The sequence below is a fragment of the Scyliorhinus torazame genome, chromosome 31 (genome assembly GCF_047496885.1).
Source record: "Scyliorhinus torazame isolate Kashiwa2021f chromosome 31, sScyTor2.1, whole genome shotgun sequence".
In the NCBI taxonomy this organism is placed as follows: domain Eukaryota; kingdom Metazoa; phylum Chordata; class Chondrichthyes; order Carcharhiniformes; family Scyliorhinidae; genus Scyliorhinus; species Scyliorhinus torazame.
Genome location: NC_092737.1, coordinates 4,823,924 through 4,842,017, shown reverse-complemented (window position 1 = coordinate 4,842,017; position 18,094 = coordinate 4,823,924). Strand labels below are relative to the sequence as shown.

Below are 18,094 nucleotides of genomic sequence, written 5' to 3'. Positions count from 1 at the left end.
CCGTGTCTGCGTGGGTTTCCTCCGGGCGCTCCGGTTTCCTCCTACAGTCCAAAGATGATGTGGAGATGCCGGCGTTGGACTGGGGTGAGCACAGTAAGAAGTCTTACAACACCGGAGCACATGCTAAACCCACGCATTCACCTGAGGAAGAAGCAGTGCTCCGAAAGCTAGTGATTTGAAACAAACCTGTTGGACTTTAACCTGGTGTTGTGAGACTTCTTATAGTCCAAAGATGTGCAGGTTAGGTGGATGGATTGGCCTTGCTAAATTGCCCCGTATTGTCCAAAAAGCTTGGATGGGGTTACTGGGTTACGGGGATAGGGTGGAGGTGTGGGCTTGGGTAGGGTGGTCTTTCCAAGGGCTGGTGCAGACTTGATGGGCCGAATGGCCTCTTTTTGCACTGTAAATTCTATGATTCTAGTGGCTATTCTAGACATTTCATTAACCCTTGCAGTTATTTATACCACTTTTATACGCATGGTTCCAGGTGTGAGAGAGTTCAGTTAATGTGGAGCGATTGGGGAATCTGGGATTGCCCTGCCCAGAGCAGGGAAAGCCAAGCAGTGCTCAAACCCTTAGGAGGTTTGGTGGGAGTAAATAAGGAGTGAGCGTTTCCAGTGGCGGCAGCAGGATCAGTAACCTGAGGGACACAGATTGGAGAGAAGCGGGTAAGGGGGTAAATGAGAATGTTATTTTTCCATGCAGCAGGTTGCTGTGATCTACAAGGCGCTGACCGAAAGGGAGTTGCAAGCAGTTTCGGTGTTGACTTTGAAATGGAAGTAGATTAATTCTCAAAAAGGAAAAACAAATGTACAGGACTTTGGAGAAAGACAAGGGGGAAATTAGGACTAAGTGGATAAGAGCTGTGCAATGCTACAACACTGGAAATTAACAGATGTGGCGCTGCTAATTTATTTTGAAAATGCTCCGTGTTTTGCGTGTAGTTAGTTTGATCAAAACACTATGTGCAACAAACCTGTTCTCCTGCCAATGCTTTTGTGCACGGCTCTACAGCCACGTGATTCTCCTGGGTGTATTTCACACAAGCTTTTGGTTAACAGCCCTGACTGTCGAGGCGCTGGTGCAGTTAGCAGACTGCCCCCCCGCCCCGGCCTCTCCAGTCCAGCCATAGGGTGTCAGTCAGCCCCTACAAATGCAGCACTCCCTCGACGCAAACTCTGGATGGGGCTGTTGAACGAGCAACCTTTCACCCCAGGGGGTGAGAGCACCCACTCGCTGAGCCAGGCTGGCACTCGCCCCCCCCCCCCCCCCCCCCCCCCCCCCACCCCCACCCCCCACCCCCCAACGTGAGATTCCGCGACAGTGGGGGGTGAAGAAGCAGCAGATGAGGGAGGCTGTATATGAGTCAAGTCACTTCTCGTTTCTCCCCAGCTTCGTACCTTCATTGCCTCCTGCAGCGCTGGCATGGCCTCATCCAGTTCCTTTTGGGCGCCCGCTGCCATTATTTTGCATTTTATTTCTTCCGCTGCAATCTTCTCACTGTGGGAGCTTACAGTCTGTGTGGAGAGAAATGCTCAAAAGGGGTTAACTTATCAGGACAGCGATCATAATAGAGTGAAGAGGAGAACTCCCCTCGTGCCTCCGACTGCAGCCCCCGAGCTGTTTCTCAGCTGGCAGGGGCATGAGAAACCCGGGCTGGGTGTTTTCCGAAGTGGCCAAGGTAGCTGATGGCCACCGTGACTCTGGCTGGAAGGTGCACATGCCCTCACGCTGGGAAATGCACGCAGGTTGGTCGGGGTGCCTGCCCACAAGCATGCTCGGAGGGACAGGAGGCGGACATTCAGCTTGCTGCGCCGCTCAATCAGATCCCGGCTGACCTGCCCCTCAAATCCCCAACACTCAGGACCTCTTCAGGGAGAGAGTTCCAGAATCCCACGTCCCTTAGCGTGAAGTAGCACTTCCTGACATCATAGTCTCTAGCTTTAATTTTTAAGACCGTGTCCCGTTGCCCTACCCCCACTCCCCCCACCACCACCACCACCACCACAACCAGAAGGACTGGGTTCTGTCAATCTATCCTTCCGTCACTTCAAACACTGTGATCAGATTAACTATCAACCTTGTAAACTCAAGGAAACACAAGCCACCTTCGTACAAATTATTCTTGGAACTAAACCCTCCAGAGCGCCCCCAATATCTTTCTGGTGAATCTGGGGTGTATATGCTCCAATAGGTCAATACATCTTTATTGAAGTGCTGTGCCTAGAACTGAGTGAGGATATTCTGGATGGGGTCTGAACATGGCTCGGTGTAATTGAAGCGTTTTATTCTCAGTTTTGAATTTCAATTCCTTGGAGTTAAAAGGCACCATTTCCAGTCCCCATGCACAACCCTTTTGCTGACCTGTGCGCCTGGCCATCTAAACCCCTTTCTGCTGCTCCTCAGCTCCCAGGATCTTATTAACCAGGCCAGCCATGAACAAAGAAGAATACAGCACAGGAACAGGCCCTTCGGCCCTCCAAGCCTGTGCTGACCATGGTTCCTGCCTAAACTAAAACCATCTGCCCTTACGGAGTCCATATCCTTCCATTCCCTCCCTATTCATATATTTGTCTAGATGCCCCTTAAATGCCGCTATCGTACCGGCTCCCACCCCCTCCCCAGGCAGCGCGTTCCATATATTTACCACCCTCTGTGTAAAAAACCTGCCTCGCACATCTGTTCTAAACTTTTCCCCACGCACTGTGTCCCCTGGTACTCGACTCTCCTCCCTTAGGAAAGAGCATCTGACTATCCGCTCTGTCCATGCCACTCAATCTTGTAGACCTCTATCAGGTCGCCTCTCAACCTCCGTCGTTCCAGTGAGAACAGACCAAGTTTATCTAACCTCTCCCCATAGCTGATGCCCTCCATACCAGGCAACATCCTAGTAAACTGCTTCTGTACCCTCTCCAAAGCATCCACATCCTTCTGGTAGTGTGACGACCAGAATTGAACACAATATTCCAAATGAGGCCTAACTAAGGTTCTATACAGCTGCAACACAACATGCCAATTTTTATTCTCAATGCCCTGACCGATGGAAGCCAGCATGCCGTATGCCCTCTTGACCACCTTATCCACATGTTGCCACTTTCAGTGATCGGTGGACATGCCCAGGTCTCTCTGCCTGTCAATACTCGCAAGAGTTCTACCATTTACTGTGTAATTCCGACATGCATTGGACCTTCCAAAGTGCCCCAATCTCATTGATTGGTGGAACATGCTCAAGGGGCCTCCCCTTGCTCTGAATTGTATGTATTAAGAAAGATTCCATTGTGTGTTTAGATCAGAAGTGGGTGACTGGAGAATGACACCCCCCGAGCCCACGCTGCCGGGTCAGGAAGAGAAGCCCATGGTCAATCTACAGACACTGCAGTCAAACCGAAGTGAAGCAGGTCTGCACTCTGCAGAAGCAACAGCAGCTTCTGTTGCGGTCCCTCTCCCGGCAGACAGGTAACCCAGAGAGAGCTTTACCAACCGGCCGATGGAGTGCGCCGTGAGCTGGAGGGAAAGGGGGAAATGGGTTTGGAGTTAAGAGTAGGGCTGAAGGATATATAAAAATCTTTATTGACTCTCCAGAAACCAGAGATGGGGGTAAGAAAGAGAGGCACGGGCTGAGAGCGTGGCTGCGCTGGCTGGAGTTACGTGCACAGGGGACAAGAAACACACCAGGGCCAGGGGAACAAAGTGTACAAGCTGGGACGTGGGGCTGAAGAATTAGGAGGTTTAGAGAGGCTCAGGAAAGCAAAAAGAGGAGCCGAGCAAATCTATTTCCAAGCCCAGCAGACCTTTGAACTGGGCGAGTAAATGGGGATTAATGCGGGCGCACCCTCACAGAGCGTTACTGGGGATACAACGCGGACGGGGATTCCCTTCGCCCACCTTCTGTTGCTCATCAGCTTCTCGCTTCTGCTGCACGATGATCACCAGGTACTCCTCGCACTGCTTCTGGAACTCAGCCACTTTCACCTTGGCCTGCTCCAGCTCGACAGACATCACCTCCACCTTGTCGCGGGTGTCGTCGATCTTGGACAGCCCGTTGCGCAGCTTGTTGGCCTGAGTGCTCAGCTCAATGCGCTTCTCCTCCAGGAGCCTGAGGAAAGAAGGGGACAGACAGGACTCCCACCATCAGGACAGGGTGACAGGAACGCAAGGCCTGTTCAGTGGAGATTCAGACGGCCTACGTTCATTTCACTGCCGCATGGCCACACAATGGTTATGTAACTGGACCAGGAATCCAGATTGCCCATCGCTGCCCAGACTAATGATCCAGAGACGCAAGTTGAAATCCCACCACAGCCGCTAGAAATTTTAGATTCAATTAATTCGATAATATCTGGAATTTTAAAAGCTAGGATCAGCAATGCTGATTATCCAACACACCAAAAACCGGCACCGATGGACTCGGAACCACCCGTACCTTCAATACCGTGGACATGACATCGGCAAATCCTTGCCAGAATCCCCTAAGCCTCGTGATGCTCGATCAATAACTCCCGAAATGAAAATGAAATGAAATGCAAATTGCATATTGTCACAAGTAAGCCATGGGGTGCAGGTCTCTGGCACAGAGTCTGTCCCTGTTGCTCAGAAGGGAAGTGGGGAGAGGAGTAGAGCATTAGTCATTGGAGACTCCATAGTTAGGGGGATAGATAGGAGATTCTGTGGGAACGAGAGAGACTCGCGGTTGGTGTGTTGCCTCCCAGGTGCCAGGGTGCGTGATGTCTCGGATCGTGTTTTCGGGATCTTTAAGGGGGAGGGGAGCAGCCCCAAGTCGTGGTCCACATAGGTACCAACGACATAGGTAGGAAAATGGATAGGGATGTAAGGCAGGAATTCAGGGAGCTAGGGTGGAAACTTAGATCTAGGACAAACAGTTATTATCTCTGGGTTGCTACCCGTGCCACGTGATAGCGAGACGAAGAAAAGGGAGAGAGAGGAGTTGAACACGTGGCTACAGGGATGGTGCAGGAGGGAGGGTGTCAGATTTCTGGATAATTGGGGCTCATTCTGGGGTTGGTGGGACCTCTACAAACGGGATGGTCTACACCTGGACCAGAGGGGTACCAATATCCTGGGGGGGAAATTTGCTAATGCTCTTCGGGAGGGTTTAAACTAATTCAGCAGGGGTTTGGGGACCTGAATTGTAGCTCCAGTATACAGGAGGTTGAGAGTAGTGAGGTCATGAGTAAGGTTTCAAAGTTGCAGGAGTGTACCGGCAGGCAGGAAGGTGGTTTAAAGTGCGTCTTCTTCAATGCCAGGAGCATCCGGAATAAGGTGGGTGAACTTGCGGCATGGGTTGGTACCTGGGACTTCGATGTTGTGGCCATTTCGGAGACATGGATAGAGCAGGGACAGGAATGGTTGTTGCAGGTGCCGGGGTTTAGATATTTTAGTAAGCTCAGGGAAGGTGGTAAAAGAGGGGGAGGGGTGGCATTGTTAATCAAGGACAGTATTACGGTGGCAGAAAGGACGTTTGATGGAGGACTCGTCTACTGAGGTAGTATGGGATGAGTTTAGAAACAGGAAAGGAGAGGTCACCCTGTTAGGGGTTTTCTATAGGCCTCCGAAAAGTTCCAGAGATGTAGAGGAAAGGATTGCAAAGATGATTCTGGATAGGAGCGAAAGCAACAGGTTAGTTGTTATGGGGGACTTTAACTTCCCAAATATTGACTGGAAACGCTATAGTTAGTGTACTTTAGATGGGTCCGTTTTTGTCCAATGTGTGCAGGAGGGTTCCCTGACACAGTATGTAGATAGGCCAACGAGAGGCGAGGCCATATTGGATTTGGTACTGGGTAATGAACCAGGGCAGGTGTTAGATTTGGAGGTAGGTGAGCACTTTGGTGATAGTGGCCACAATTCTATTGCGTTTACGTTAGTCATGGAAAGGGATAGGTATATACCGCAGGGCAAGAGTTATATCTGGGGGAAAGGCAATTATGATGCGATGAGGCAAGACTTAGGATGCATCGGATGGAGAGGAAAACTGCATGGGATGGGCACAATGGAAATGTGGAGCTTGTTCAAGGAACAGCTACTGAGTGTCCTTGATAAGTATGTACCTGTCAGGCAGGGAGGAAGTGGTCGGGCAAGGGAACCGTGGTTTACTAAAGCAGTCGAAACACTTGTCAAGAGGAAGAAGGAGGCTTATGTAAAGATGAGACATGAAGGTTCAGTTAGGGCCTTCGAGAGTTACAAGTTAGCTAGGAAGGACCTAAAGAGAGAGCTAAGAAGAGCCAGGAGGGGACATGAGAAGTCTTTGGCAGGTAGGATCAAGGATAACCCTAAAGCTTTCTATAGATATGTCAGGAATAAACGAATGACTCGGGTAAGAGTAGGGCCAGTCAAGGACAGGAGTGGGAAGTTACGCTTGGAGTCCGAGGAGATAGGAGAGGTGCTAAATGAATATTTTTCGTCAGTATTCACACAGGAAAAAGACAATGTTGTCGAGGAGAATACTGAGATTCAGGCTACTAGACTAGAATGGCTTGAGGTTCATAAGGAGGAGGTTTTAACAATTCTGGAAAGTGTGAAAATAGACAAGTCCCCTTGGCCGGATGGGATTTATCCTAGGATTCTCTGGGAAGCTAGGGAGGAGATTGCTGAGCCTTTGGCTTTGATCTTTAAGTCATCTTTGTCTACAGGAATAGTGCCAGAAGACTGGAGGGTAGCAAATGTTGTCCCCTTGTTCAAGAAGGGGAGTAGAGATAACCCAGGTAACTATAGACCAGTGAGCCTTACTTCTGTTGTGGGAAAAATCTTGGAAAGATTATAAGAGATAGGATGTATAATCATCTGGAAAGGAATAATTTGATTAGAGATAGTCAACACGGTTTTGTGAAGGGTAGGTCGTGCCTCACAAACCTTATAGAGTTCTTTGAGAAGGTGACCAAACAGGTGGATGAGGGTAAAGCAGTTGATGTGGTGTATATGGATTTCAGTAAAGCGTTTGATAAGGTTCCCCACAGTAGGCTACTGCAGAAAATACAGAAGCATGGGAATCAGGGAGATTTAGCAGTTTGGATCAGAAATTGGCTCGCTGGAAGAAGACAAAGGGTGGTGGTTGATGGGAAGTGTTCAGACTGGAGTCCAGTTACTAGTGGTGTGCCACAAGGATCTGTTTTGGGGCCGTTGCTGTTTGTCATTTTTATAAATGACCAGGAGGAGGGCGTAGAAGGATGAGTGAGTAAATTTGCAGATGACACTAAAGTCGGTGGAGTTGTGGACAGTGCGGAAGGATGTTACAAGTTACAGAGGGACATAGATAAGCTGCAGCGCTGGGCTGAGAGGTAGCAAATGGAGTTTAATGCAGAAAAGTGTGAGGTGATTCATTTTGGAAGGAATAACAGGAAGACTGAGTACTGGGCTAATGGTAAGATTCTTGGCAGTGTGGATGAGCAGAGAGATCTCGGTGTCCATGTACATAGATCCCTGAAAGTTGCCACTCAGGTTGAGAGGGTTGTTAAGAAGGCGTACGGTGTGTTAGCTTTTATTGGTAGAGGGATTGAGGTTAGGAGCATTGAGGTCATGTTGCAGCTGTACAAAACTCTGGTGCGGCCGCATTTGGAGTATTGCGTGCAATTCTGGTCACCGCATTATAGGAAGGATGTGGAAGCATTGGAAAGGGTGCACAGGAGATTTACCAGAATGTTGCCTGGTATGGAGGGAAGATCTTATGAGGAAAGGCTGAGGGACTTGAGGCTGTTTTCGTTAGAGAGAAGAAGATTAAGAGGTGACTTAATTGAGGCATACAAGATGATCAGAGGATTGGATAGAGTGGACAGTGAGAGCCGTTTTCCTCGGATGGTGGTCTAGCACGAGGGGACATAGCTTTAAATTGAGGGGAGATAGATATAGGACAGATGTCAGAGGTAGGTTCTTTACTCAGAGAGTAGTAAGGGCGTGGAATACCCTGCCTGCAACAGTAGTGGACTCGCCAACACTAAGGGCATTTAAATGGTCATTGGATAGACATATGGACGATAAGGGAATAGTGTAGATGGGCTTTAGAGTGGTTTCACAGGTCGGCGCAACATCGAGGGCCGAAGGGCCTGTACTGCGCTTTAATGTTCTATGTTCAATGAAGCTACTGTGAAAAGCCCCTAGTCGCCACATTCCGGAGCCTGTTCGGGGAGGCTGGTACGGACATTGAAACGTGCTGCTAGCCTGCCTTGGTCTGCTTTAAAAGCCAGCTCTTTAGCCCAGTGTGCTAAACCAGCGAGATTGGATGACAATTGAAGGCTTTATTGGACTAGATGTTTCCCCAGCAGCGCAGGTACAGAATGCAGCAGCTAGGGAGACACAGGCTCTTATACTCCGCCTTACTGGGCGGAACCAGCAGGCAGGCTTCATCAATGATATTGCTGTCTCAGGTACCTCCCACACCAATGGTCTTACAGCATCAATCTGGGTACTGTAATACCCCTAATACCGATTACCACACCTCGGACATGCCCAAAACGTGTGGACATGATTGGCGGGCCCTCCCGTACACCGCCCACACCTATCCTCCACCCCTTCAAAGAACCTGCTCATCCAGGTCACTGGCATGTGGGCCCTGTGGACCACCTTGAATTGTATCAGGTTGAGCCTGCCACACGACGAGGAGACATTGACTCTACTCAGAGCATCCTCCCACAACCCCGCCTCTAATTCCTTGCCCAACATTTCCTCCCATTTTCGTTTCACCTCCCCTATCGGTGTTCCCTCCCATTCCATGAGTTCCGTGTATGTAAGCCACGGTGGCTGGGGTTAGTTGTTGGTTGGGTGGGTGTTATTTACTTTGTTGCTTTTCCTCTTGAAAATTTAAAATTATATATGTCTCAATAAAAATATATTTTTTAAAAACCAACGATGATTATCAAACTAGCGGATTGCTGTAAAAATCCGCCTGGGTCACTAATGTCCCTTCAGGGAAGGAAATCTGCCGCCTGACCCCGGTCTAGACTACACGTCACTCCAGAGCCCACAGTGATGCGACTTTTGAATGCCCTCTGAAGTGGCCGAGCCAACCACTCGATTGTATTCAAGAGGTCAGCTCAGCACCACCTTCTCAAAGACCCGAATAGAGATGGACAGGGCGGCACGGTGGCACACAGGTTAGTGCCGCTGTCTCACAGCACCGGGGAACCTGGGTTTGATTCCCCGCTGGGTCACTGTCTGCGGAGTCTGCACGTTCTCCCCGTGTCTGCGTGGGTTTCCTCCGGGTGCTCCCGTTTCCTCCCACAGACATAAAATGTGCAGGTTAGGGTGAGTTAGGGGATGGGGCGGGGGAGCGGGCCTAGGTGGGTGGTCTTTCGGAGGGTCAGTGCACACACCAACGTACACACCAACACACACCAACACACACTCTCAGACACACACAACGACGCATACATGACACATCAACAAATACACCAACACATACACATAGAGACACACAACGACACATCAACACACACACACACACCAACACACACACACCAACACACACACACACACACCAACACACACACACCAACACCAACACACACACACCAACACCAACACACACACACCAACACACACACACCAACACCAACACACACACACCAACACCAACACACACACACCAACACCAACACACACACACCAACACCAACACACACACACCAACACCAACACACACACCCACCAACACACACACCCACCAACACACACACCCACCAACACACACACCCACCAACACACACACCCACCAACACACACACCCACCAACACACACACCCACCAACACACACACCCACCAACACACACACACACCAACACACACACACCAACACACACACACACCAACACACACACACGAGTGCGTATGTTTGATGAGGATCAAGTCAGATGGGATATGCGGTGCTTCTGCCATAGTGGGAGATCTGTAGCTCAGTGGGCAGCACCCTTGCCTCTGGGCCTGGAGCTCTCGGTTCGGGTCCCACACAAGGAGCATTCACAACGCAGTTCAGTAGGTTAGCAGCGAACCCACTAATCCCTTCCCCACTATTCCCCAGAAGAAAAGAAAATAGCAAAGGTGCAAAGTAAACCAACAATCCCGTCATTGGGTACCAGGTCACCGTCCCCTCTTGCATGTGGCCTGGCATTAATTACAGCTTTAGGAGAAGGAGTGTCGAGTTCACACCAACCACTGACACTCACTTTTTGTAGCCGGACACCAGCTCCAGATAGTTGGTTGGGGTGACGTAGTTGTGCCTCCGTAGTTCCAGCAACATTTTTTCAGAATACGTTGTCACTGAACGATGCATCGTCACAAAGATGTGGGCCAGGTTACTGCGTAGCTAGGACAATGGAAGGAACGAAAACCAAGGTGATTATACATCCTGCAGTGCAGGTTCCACTTTTTAAATCCTGGCTTCTCCCTGCTCCCCAACAATAATCTTTATTATTGTCACAAGGAGGCTCACTTTAACACTGCAGTGAAGTTACTGTGAAAATTCCCTGGTCGCCACACTCCTGCGCCTGTTCGGGTAGACAGAGGGAGAATTCAGAATGTCCAATTCACCTAACAGCGCATCTTTCGGGACTTGTGGGAGGAAACCGGAGCACCCGGAGGAAACCCCCCCCCACCCCCCTTGCCTCGTGTAGCTCTGCAGCCTCCCTTTTTAATATGTTTTTATTAGAAAATTACATTACACGTTACATATCGGAGCTGAAGAAGGGAAATTGTGTGTGAAGATGCAGAGGGTATGGGAAGGGGTTTATTTATTTATTTTAAAAATAAATTTAGAGTACCCAATTCATTTTTTCCCAATTGTGGGCAATCCACCCACCCTGCACATCTTTGGGTTGTGGGGGTGAGACCCACGCAGACAGGGGGAGAATGTGCAAACCCCACACGGACAGTGACCCAGAGCCGGGATCGAACCTGGGACCTCGCCGCCGTGAGGTAGCAGTGCTAATCATTGCGCCACCGTGCTGCCCTTATGGGAAGAGTTTTAAATGCATCTTTTGTCTCCGTATTCACAAAGGAAAGGGATGGTGCAGATATAATAATCCAAGAGGCGCAGTGTGAAATATTGGATAAAATAATCATAATGAGAGAGGAGGTGTTAGAGGTGCTGGGTTCCTTGAAAGTGGATAAGTCGCCAGGGCCAGATGGATTGTTTCTTAGGGTTTTGAAGGAGATCAGGAAGGAAATAGCAGATGCTCTGAGGATAATTTTCCTATCTTCACCAGACACAGGGGAGGACTGGAGGAAAGCAAATCTGTTGCTCAAGAAGAGTATAAAGGAAATGCGAAACATTTATAGGCCGGTTAGTCTTACTTCGGTGAGAGGCAAATTGTTAGAATCAATCCTGAGAGATCAACTAAACTGTCACATAGAAAGGCATGGACTGTCAGGGATACAGGAAGCAGTCTTACAACACCAGGTTAAAGTCCAACAGGTTTATTTGGAATCACTAGCTTTCAGAGCATAGCTCCTATGTTAGGTGAGTCCACTCACCTGACGAAGGAGATAAGTTCCGAAAGCTAGTGATTCCAAATAAACCTGTTGGACTTTAATCTGGTGTTGCAAGACTTCTTACTATGGCCATCCCAGTCCAACGTCGGCATCTCCACATCATAGTCAGGGATAGTCAGCATGTCTTTGTTAAGGGAAGGTCATGCCTTACAAGTTTGATTGAATTCGTTGAGGAAGTGACAAGGAGGATTGATAAGGGTAGTGTAGTAGATGTTGTCTACCTGGATTTTAGCAAGGCGTTTGACAAGGTTCCACATGGCAGACTGGTGAAAAACTTAAAAGCCCACGGGATACAGGGTTATGTGGTGAATTGGATACAAAGCTGGTTAGCAACAGGAAATAAAGGTTACCCTTATGGATGGACAGCTGTTTCAAGTGGTGTTCCACAGGGCTCGGTGTTGGGACCCCTGCTGTTTGCTTTATATACAAACGATTTGGACTTGATCGTGAGGACATGATTGGGAAATTGACAGACAACACATAAATTGGCCATATAGTGGATAGTGTAGACATTAAGAAGTCTTACAACACCAGGTTAAAGTCCAACAAGTTTGTTTCGAATCACTAGCTTTCAGAGCGCAGCTCCTTCCTCAGGTGAATGGGTAGGCAATGGCTGTCAGCTCCAAGATGATAGAGATGGGTTGGTGGAGAGGGCAGGAAAGGGGCAAATGGTGTTCAACTCTGAAAAGTGTGAGGTAATGCATGGAGGTCAAACAGACAATAAACGCAATGTACTGAAAGAGGTTCATGAAGTGAAATATATTGGCAAGTACACAGCTCCCTAGAGGTAGCAGTACATGGAGATAAGGTTGTAAAGGAGGCAGATGGAATGCTCTCCTTCATTGGCAGAGGTATAGAATACTGTATAAGACACTGGTGAGGCTGCAACTGGAGTATTGCGTGCAGTTCTGGTCACCAGGACGTTATTGCTGTGGCGAGAGTGCAGAGAAGACATACCAGAATGCTGCCAGGGATGGAGAATTGGAGCTACGAGGAGAGATTGGGGTGGCAGTGTCAGCTGGTGTGGGCACTGCCAGGGTGCCAGGTTGGCATTGCCAAGCTGGAATATTTTGCGCATGCGCGATCGGATCAGGGGTGCCCTGCGTGTGTGTCGGTGGGGGTGGGGGGGGACCCTTCCATAGTGTGTTCGGGCTGGGCGGGGTTCGCTTTGGGGGCCTGGGAGATTGGGACGCCGATCTCTCGCTACACTGGGGAGTTCCGGCAAGCGGGTTGGGACTGACTCGCGGGGTCGAAGGGCCTCGTTCTGCCTTGCATTTCAGGACTCTCACCTCATCCGGTCCTCCGAGGTCCACACCCATCAGGTATCGCTCAGCCACTTCGAGCAGGGCATCCTTCGGCCACTCCGAGAACCAGTCGATGGTGGTGCAGTTCACCAGTGCAGGGTACTGCCGCACGCGGTTTCTTTAAGAGAGTCAGGAGGGAAAACAAAACGTCATCGGGCAACTTTTATCCACCGTGTAAAAAACCTGCGCTGTGACGAAAATCACGAGCTATAATTGAGGGAGGGAGGCTCCAGCACCAGGACCTATCCAAAAGCCACCTCCTCCTTCATACAACAACCTGTGTACAAGCAGCTCAGGGGAATTTTGCGGAACCAACATTCACCCCGACAATTCCGTGAATTATTCCAGTGCTCTGCCTGCAGCTGTGTCCCTGTGAATCTGCGCACCCGGGGAGCGAGGCACCCGGGGAGCGAGGCACCCGGGGAGCGAGGCACCCGTGCAGCCAGGCACCCGTGCAGCCAGGCACCCGTGCAGCCAGGCACCCGTGCAGCCAGGCACCCGTGCAGCCAGGCACCCGTGCAGCCAGGCACCCGTGCAGCCAGGCACCCGTGCAGCACGGTTATCCATTCTGGCTGAAAATTCAGAATCCTGGTACAGAAGTATCTGGTGCGTGCATGGCAGGGTCTAGAATTGGGACAAACCCAGCCACGTGGAAAGTAATAATAATCTTTATTAGTGTCACAAGTAGGCTGACATTAACACTGCAATGAAGTTACTGTGAAAATCCCCTAGTCGCCACATTCCGGCACCTGTTCGGGTACACAGAGGTAGAATTGAGAATGTCCAATTCACCCAACAGCACGTCTTCCGGGACTTGTGGGAGGAAACCGGAGCACCCGGAGGAAACCCACGCAGACACGGGAAGAACGTGCAGACTCCGCACAGACAGTGACCCAAGCCGGGAATCGAACCTGGGACCCTGGCGCTGTGGAGCCACAGTGCTAACCACTGTGCCACCGTGCCGCCCACAGTGATGTGGAGCTCCCCATTGGAGTAAAGCACCGGGCCTTGATTAACGGAGAGCTGCGAAAGGAGGAAACCACAGGGAGATTAACTTGATAGGAACATATCGAACTGAAGCAGCTGCAATTCAATGGGTTCTCCCCACTGGCAGCCGGGACCGCAATCTCTGGGGGCATGGTTGGTGCTCAGACAGTGCTTCACTGCGGAAATAACTCGAGTGCATTCGGCCTCCTGTACTCACTGCCAGCACCTCCTCCATCACAACCTCTTACCTGAAAGGGTCTCCGATCGGACTCATGCATAGCACGACGTGAAGATTGCTGCGGACTCTTTCCATCAGAAAATTGAAGATACTCTCATTTGTTTCAGGAATTGATTCCTCCTTTGCAGCATCTAACAACGAGGTCTTAATCTGCGAATGGCAAAGATGGTTAGCTGTGGCACCGATTCCCCGCCCTGCTTCAGCGCCTCCCTGGTTGGGGCAACCTGCGAGCCAAAGGTACGCCGCAGGGGCCTGCGACACCCGCCTGGCGGAGTGCCGCACCCTGCGGCACCCTGCGGCACCCTGCCTCACCCTGCGGCACCCTGCGGCACCCTGCCGCACCCTGCCTCACCCTGCCTCACCCTGCGGCACCCTGCCTCACCCTGCGGCACCCTGCGACACCCTGCCGCACCCTGCGACACCCTGCGGCACCCTGCCTCACCCTGCCGCACCCTGCCGCACCCTGCCTCACCCTGCCTCACCCTGCGGCACCCTGCGGCACCCTGCGGCACCCTGCGGCACCCTGCGGCACCCTGCCTCACCCTGCCGCACCCTGCGACACCCGCCTGGCGGAATGCACATTGCTCCTGCCAATACTCCTGGGGAGGAAGCAGATTTTACACTGTTTCCCACACTGACTGGTTGCTGAAAGATTGGGATTAACACAATGGACTGGTCCAGTTTGCTAAAACTATCGGCACAAGGAAACTCACTCGGCTGCCAAGCTGAAAACCTAAACCAGGCCCAGGCAGGAACTGCTCGGGGACATTACGAAGGAGTGCCACACTGTCAGAGGGTCAGTACTGAGGGAGTGCCGCACTGTCAGAGGGTCAGTACTGAGGGAGTGCCGCACTGTCAGAGGGTCAGTGCTGAGGGAGTACCGCACTGTCAGAGGGTCAGTACTGAGGGAGTGCCGCACTGTCAGAGGGTCAGTACTGAGGGAGTGCCGCACTGTCAGAGGGTCAGTACTGAGGGAGTGCTGCACTGTCAGAGGGTCAGTACTGAGGGAGTGCTGCACTGTCAGAGGGTCAGTACTGAGGGAGTGCTGCACTGTCAGAGGGTCAGTACTGAGGGAGTGCTGCACTGTCAGAGGGTCAGTACTGAGGGAGTGCCGCACTGTCAGAGGGTCAGTACTGAGGGAGTGCCGCACTGTCAGAGGGTCAGTACTGAGGGAGTGCTGCACTGTCAGAGGGTCAGTACTGAGGGAGTGCTGCGCTGTCAGAGGGTCAGTACTGAGGGAGTGCCGCACTGTCAGAGGGTCAATACTGAGGGAGTGCTGCACTGTCAGAAGGTCAGTACTGAGTGAGTGCCGCACTGTCAGAGGGTCAGTACTGATGGAGTGCTGCACTGTCAGAGGGTCAGTACTGAGTGAGTGCCGCACTGTCAGAGGGTCAGTACTGAGGGAGTGCCGCACTGTTGGAGAGTCAGTACTGAGTGAGTGCCGCACTGTCAGAGGGTCAGCACTGAGTGAGTGCCGCACTGTTGGAGAGTCAGTACTGAGGGAGTGCCGCACTGTCAGAGGGTCAGTACTGGGGGAGTGCCGCACTGTTGGAGAGTCAGTACTGAGGGAGTGCCGCACTGTTGGAGAGTCAGTACTGAGGGAGTGCCGCACTGTCAGAGGGTCAGTACTGGGGGAGTGCCGCACTGTTGGAGAGTCAGTACTGAGGGAGTACTGCACTGTCAGAGGGTTTCTGACAAGGCGGAGGCTTTAGCAGGCAACGCAGCCGAACATTTCGGGTCGTCTTGCCAACAACAAGGGAGTGCGAGGGAGGCAGAAATTTGGAACTCCACTTGCGCCCCACTCCATTATAACTGGGTGAACTTTGCCCGTGAGGAACTGGCGTATCCTTCATTAGCAGTTAGCTCCGCCAGCACTTGCTGTGTTACAAGACTGTCTACACAATGTACAGTGGCCGTGAAACCCGTCGGAATGCTCTGAGCCGGTGAATGACGCGTTAGACAAGCGATTCCTTGCTGTTTTTACACACCATGAGGAATGGCTAAAACATCCTGAAGCGAAGAATGGATTCCGACAAGCAGTGTTTTGGACTCGGTTTACAGTCAGATTTTCACCCGCGTAGAGTACGTTTGGGTGTGTATTGAGAGTGAGTATAATTGCAATCAGGATTTAATCTGATTAACTGGAGTATCAGAGAGTAGTGTAACACAAATGGCCTACCAACCACGCACCTCTTCAAACTCGTCTGCTTTGAACAGATTTGGTACTTCGCCGGAGCTCAGGATGTTATTAATATCTTCCAGGAAGGCCTCTTCCACCAACTGAGTGTCGGTAAACAGGAATATTGTTGGGTTATTCGCCACTCCGGTCTCGCGATAGATTTTTTTCAGGTCTATAAATATACAGTTGAGTTCAGTCAACAGAAATGTTAATCTTTTCAGGAAACTTTATTCCCTCCTCAGTTCTTACTTGCTCTGCCCGAGGTAGGATGTGGCGGCGCTATCTACTGCCTCGTCCGATAGACCATCTACTGCCTCGTCCGATAGACCATCTACTGCCTCGTCCGATAGACCATCTACTGCCTCGTCCGATAGACCATCTACTGCCTCGTCCGATAGACCATCTACTGCCTCGTCCGATAGACCATCTACTGCCTCGTCCGATAGACCATCTACTGCCTCGTCCGATAGACCATCTACTGCCTCGTCCGATAGATCATTCACCGTCTCGCCCAATGGACCATCTACTGCCTCGTCCAATAGATCATTCACCGTCTCGCCCAATGGACCATCTACTGCCTCGTCCGATAGATCATTCACCGTCTCGCCCAATGGACCATCTACTGCCTCACCCAATGGGCCATCTACTGCCTCACCCAATGGACCATCTACTGCCTCGTCCGATAGACCATCTACTGCCTCGTCCGATAGACCATCTACTGCCTCGTCCGATAGACCATCTACTGCCTCGTCCGATAGACCATCTACTGCCTCGTCCGATAGACCATCTACTGCCTCGTCCGATAGACCATCGACTGCCTCGTCCGATAGACCATCGACTGCCTCGTCCGATAGATCATTCACCGTCTCGCCCAATGGACCATCTACTGCCTCGTCCAATAGACCATTCACCGTCTCACCCAATGGACCATCTACTGTCTCGCCCAATGGACCATCTACTGCCTCATTCAATGGACCATCTACTGCCTCGTCCGATGGACCATCTACTGCCTCACCCAATGGACCATCTACTGCCTCACCCAATGGACCATCTACTGCCTCACCCAATGGACCATCTACTGCCTCGTCCGATAGATCATTCACCGTCTCACCCAATGGACCATCTACTGCCTCGTCCGATAGACCATCTACTGCCTCGTCCGATGGACCATTCACCGTCTCGTCCGATAGACCATCTACTGCCTCATTCAATGGACCATCTACTGCCTCGTCCGATGGACCATCTACTGCCTCGTCCAATGGACCATTCACCGTCTCACCCAATGGACCATCGACTGTCTCACCCAATGGACCATCTACTGCCTCGTCCAATGGACCATCTACTGCCTCGTCCAATGGACCACCTACTGCTTCGTCCGATAGAACATTCACCGTCTCACCCACTGGACCATCCACTGTCTCGCTCAATGGACCATCTACTGCCTCGTCCGATGGACCATTCACCGTCTCGCCCGATGGACCATCTACTGCCTTGTCCGATGGACCATCTACTGCCTCACTCAATGGACCATCTACTGCCTCACTCAATGGACCATCTACTGCCTCACACAATGGACCATCCACCGTCTCGCCCAATGGACCATCTACTGCCACGCTCAATGGACTTTCTACAGTCTTGCTCAATGGACCATCTACTGCCTCACCCAATGGACCATCTACTGCCTCACCCAATGGACCATCTACTGCCTCGTCCGATGGACCATCTACTGCCTTGTCCGATGGACCATCTACTGTCTCGCCCAATGGACCATCTACTGCCTCGTCAGATGGACCATCTACTGCCTCACCCAATGGACCCTCTACTGCCTCACCCAATGGACCATCTACTGCCTCATCCAATGGACCATCTACTGCCTCACCCAATGGACC

The 18,094-nt window shown here is 51.2% G+C and overlaps 1 protein-coding gene across 1 annotated transcript in view; it reads right to left on the bottom strand.

Moving 5' to 3' along the window:
- The window catches only part of dnah2 (dynein, axonemal, heavy chain 2), a 314,816-nt gene that overhangs the window by 102,976 nt on the left and 193,746 nt on the right, over window positions 1-18,094 (bottom strand). The window contains exons 57-62 of the mRNA XM_072493227.1: window positions 16,217-16,377; window positions 14,037-14,176; window positions 12,787-12,919; window positions 10,174-10,313; window positions 3,886-4,096; window positions 1,401-1,517 (exon numbers count right to left, since the gene is read on the bottom strand). Of these exons, the coding sequence (XP_072349328.1) occupies window positions 1,401-1,517; window positions 3,886-4,096; window positions 10,174-10,313; window positions 12,787-12,919; window positions 14,037-14,176; window positions 16,217-16,377 (902 nt within the window). The remainder of the gene's footprint in view (window positions 1-1,400; window positions 1,518-3,885; window positions 4,097-10,173; window positions 10,314-12,786; window positions 12,920-14,036; window positions 14,177-16,216; window positions 16,378-18,094) is intronic.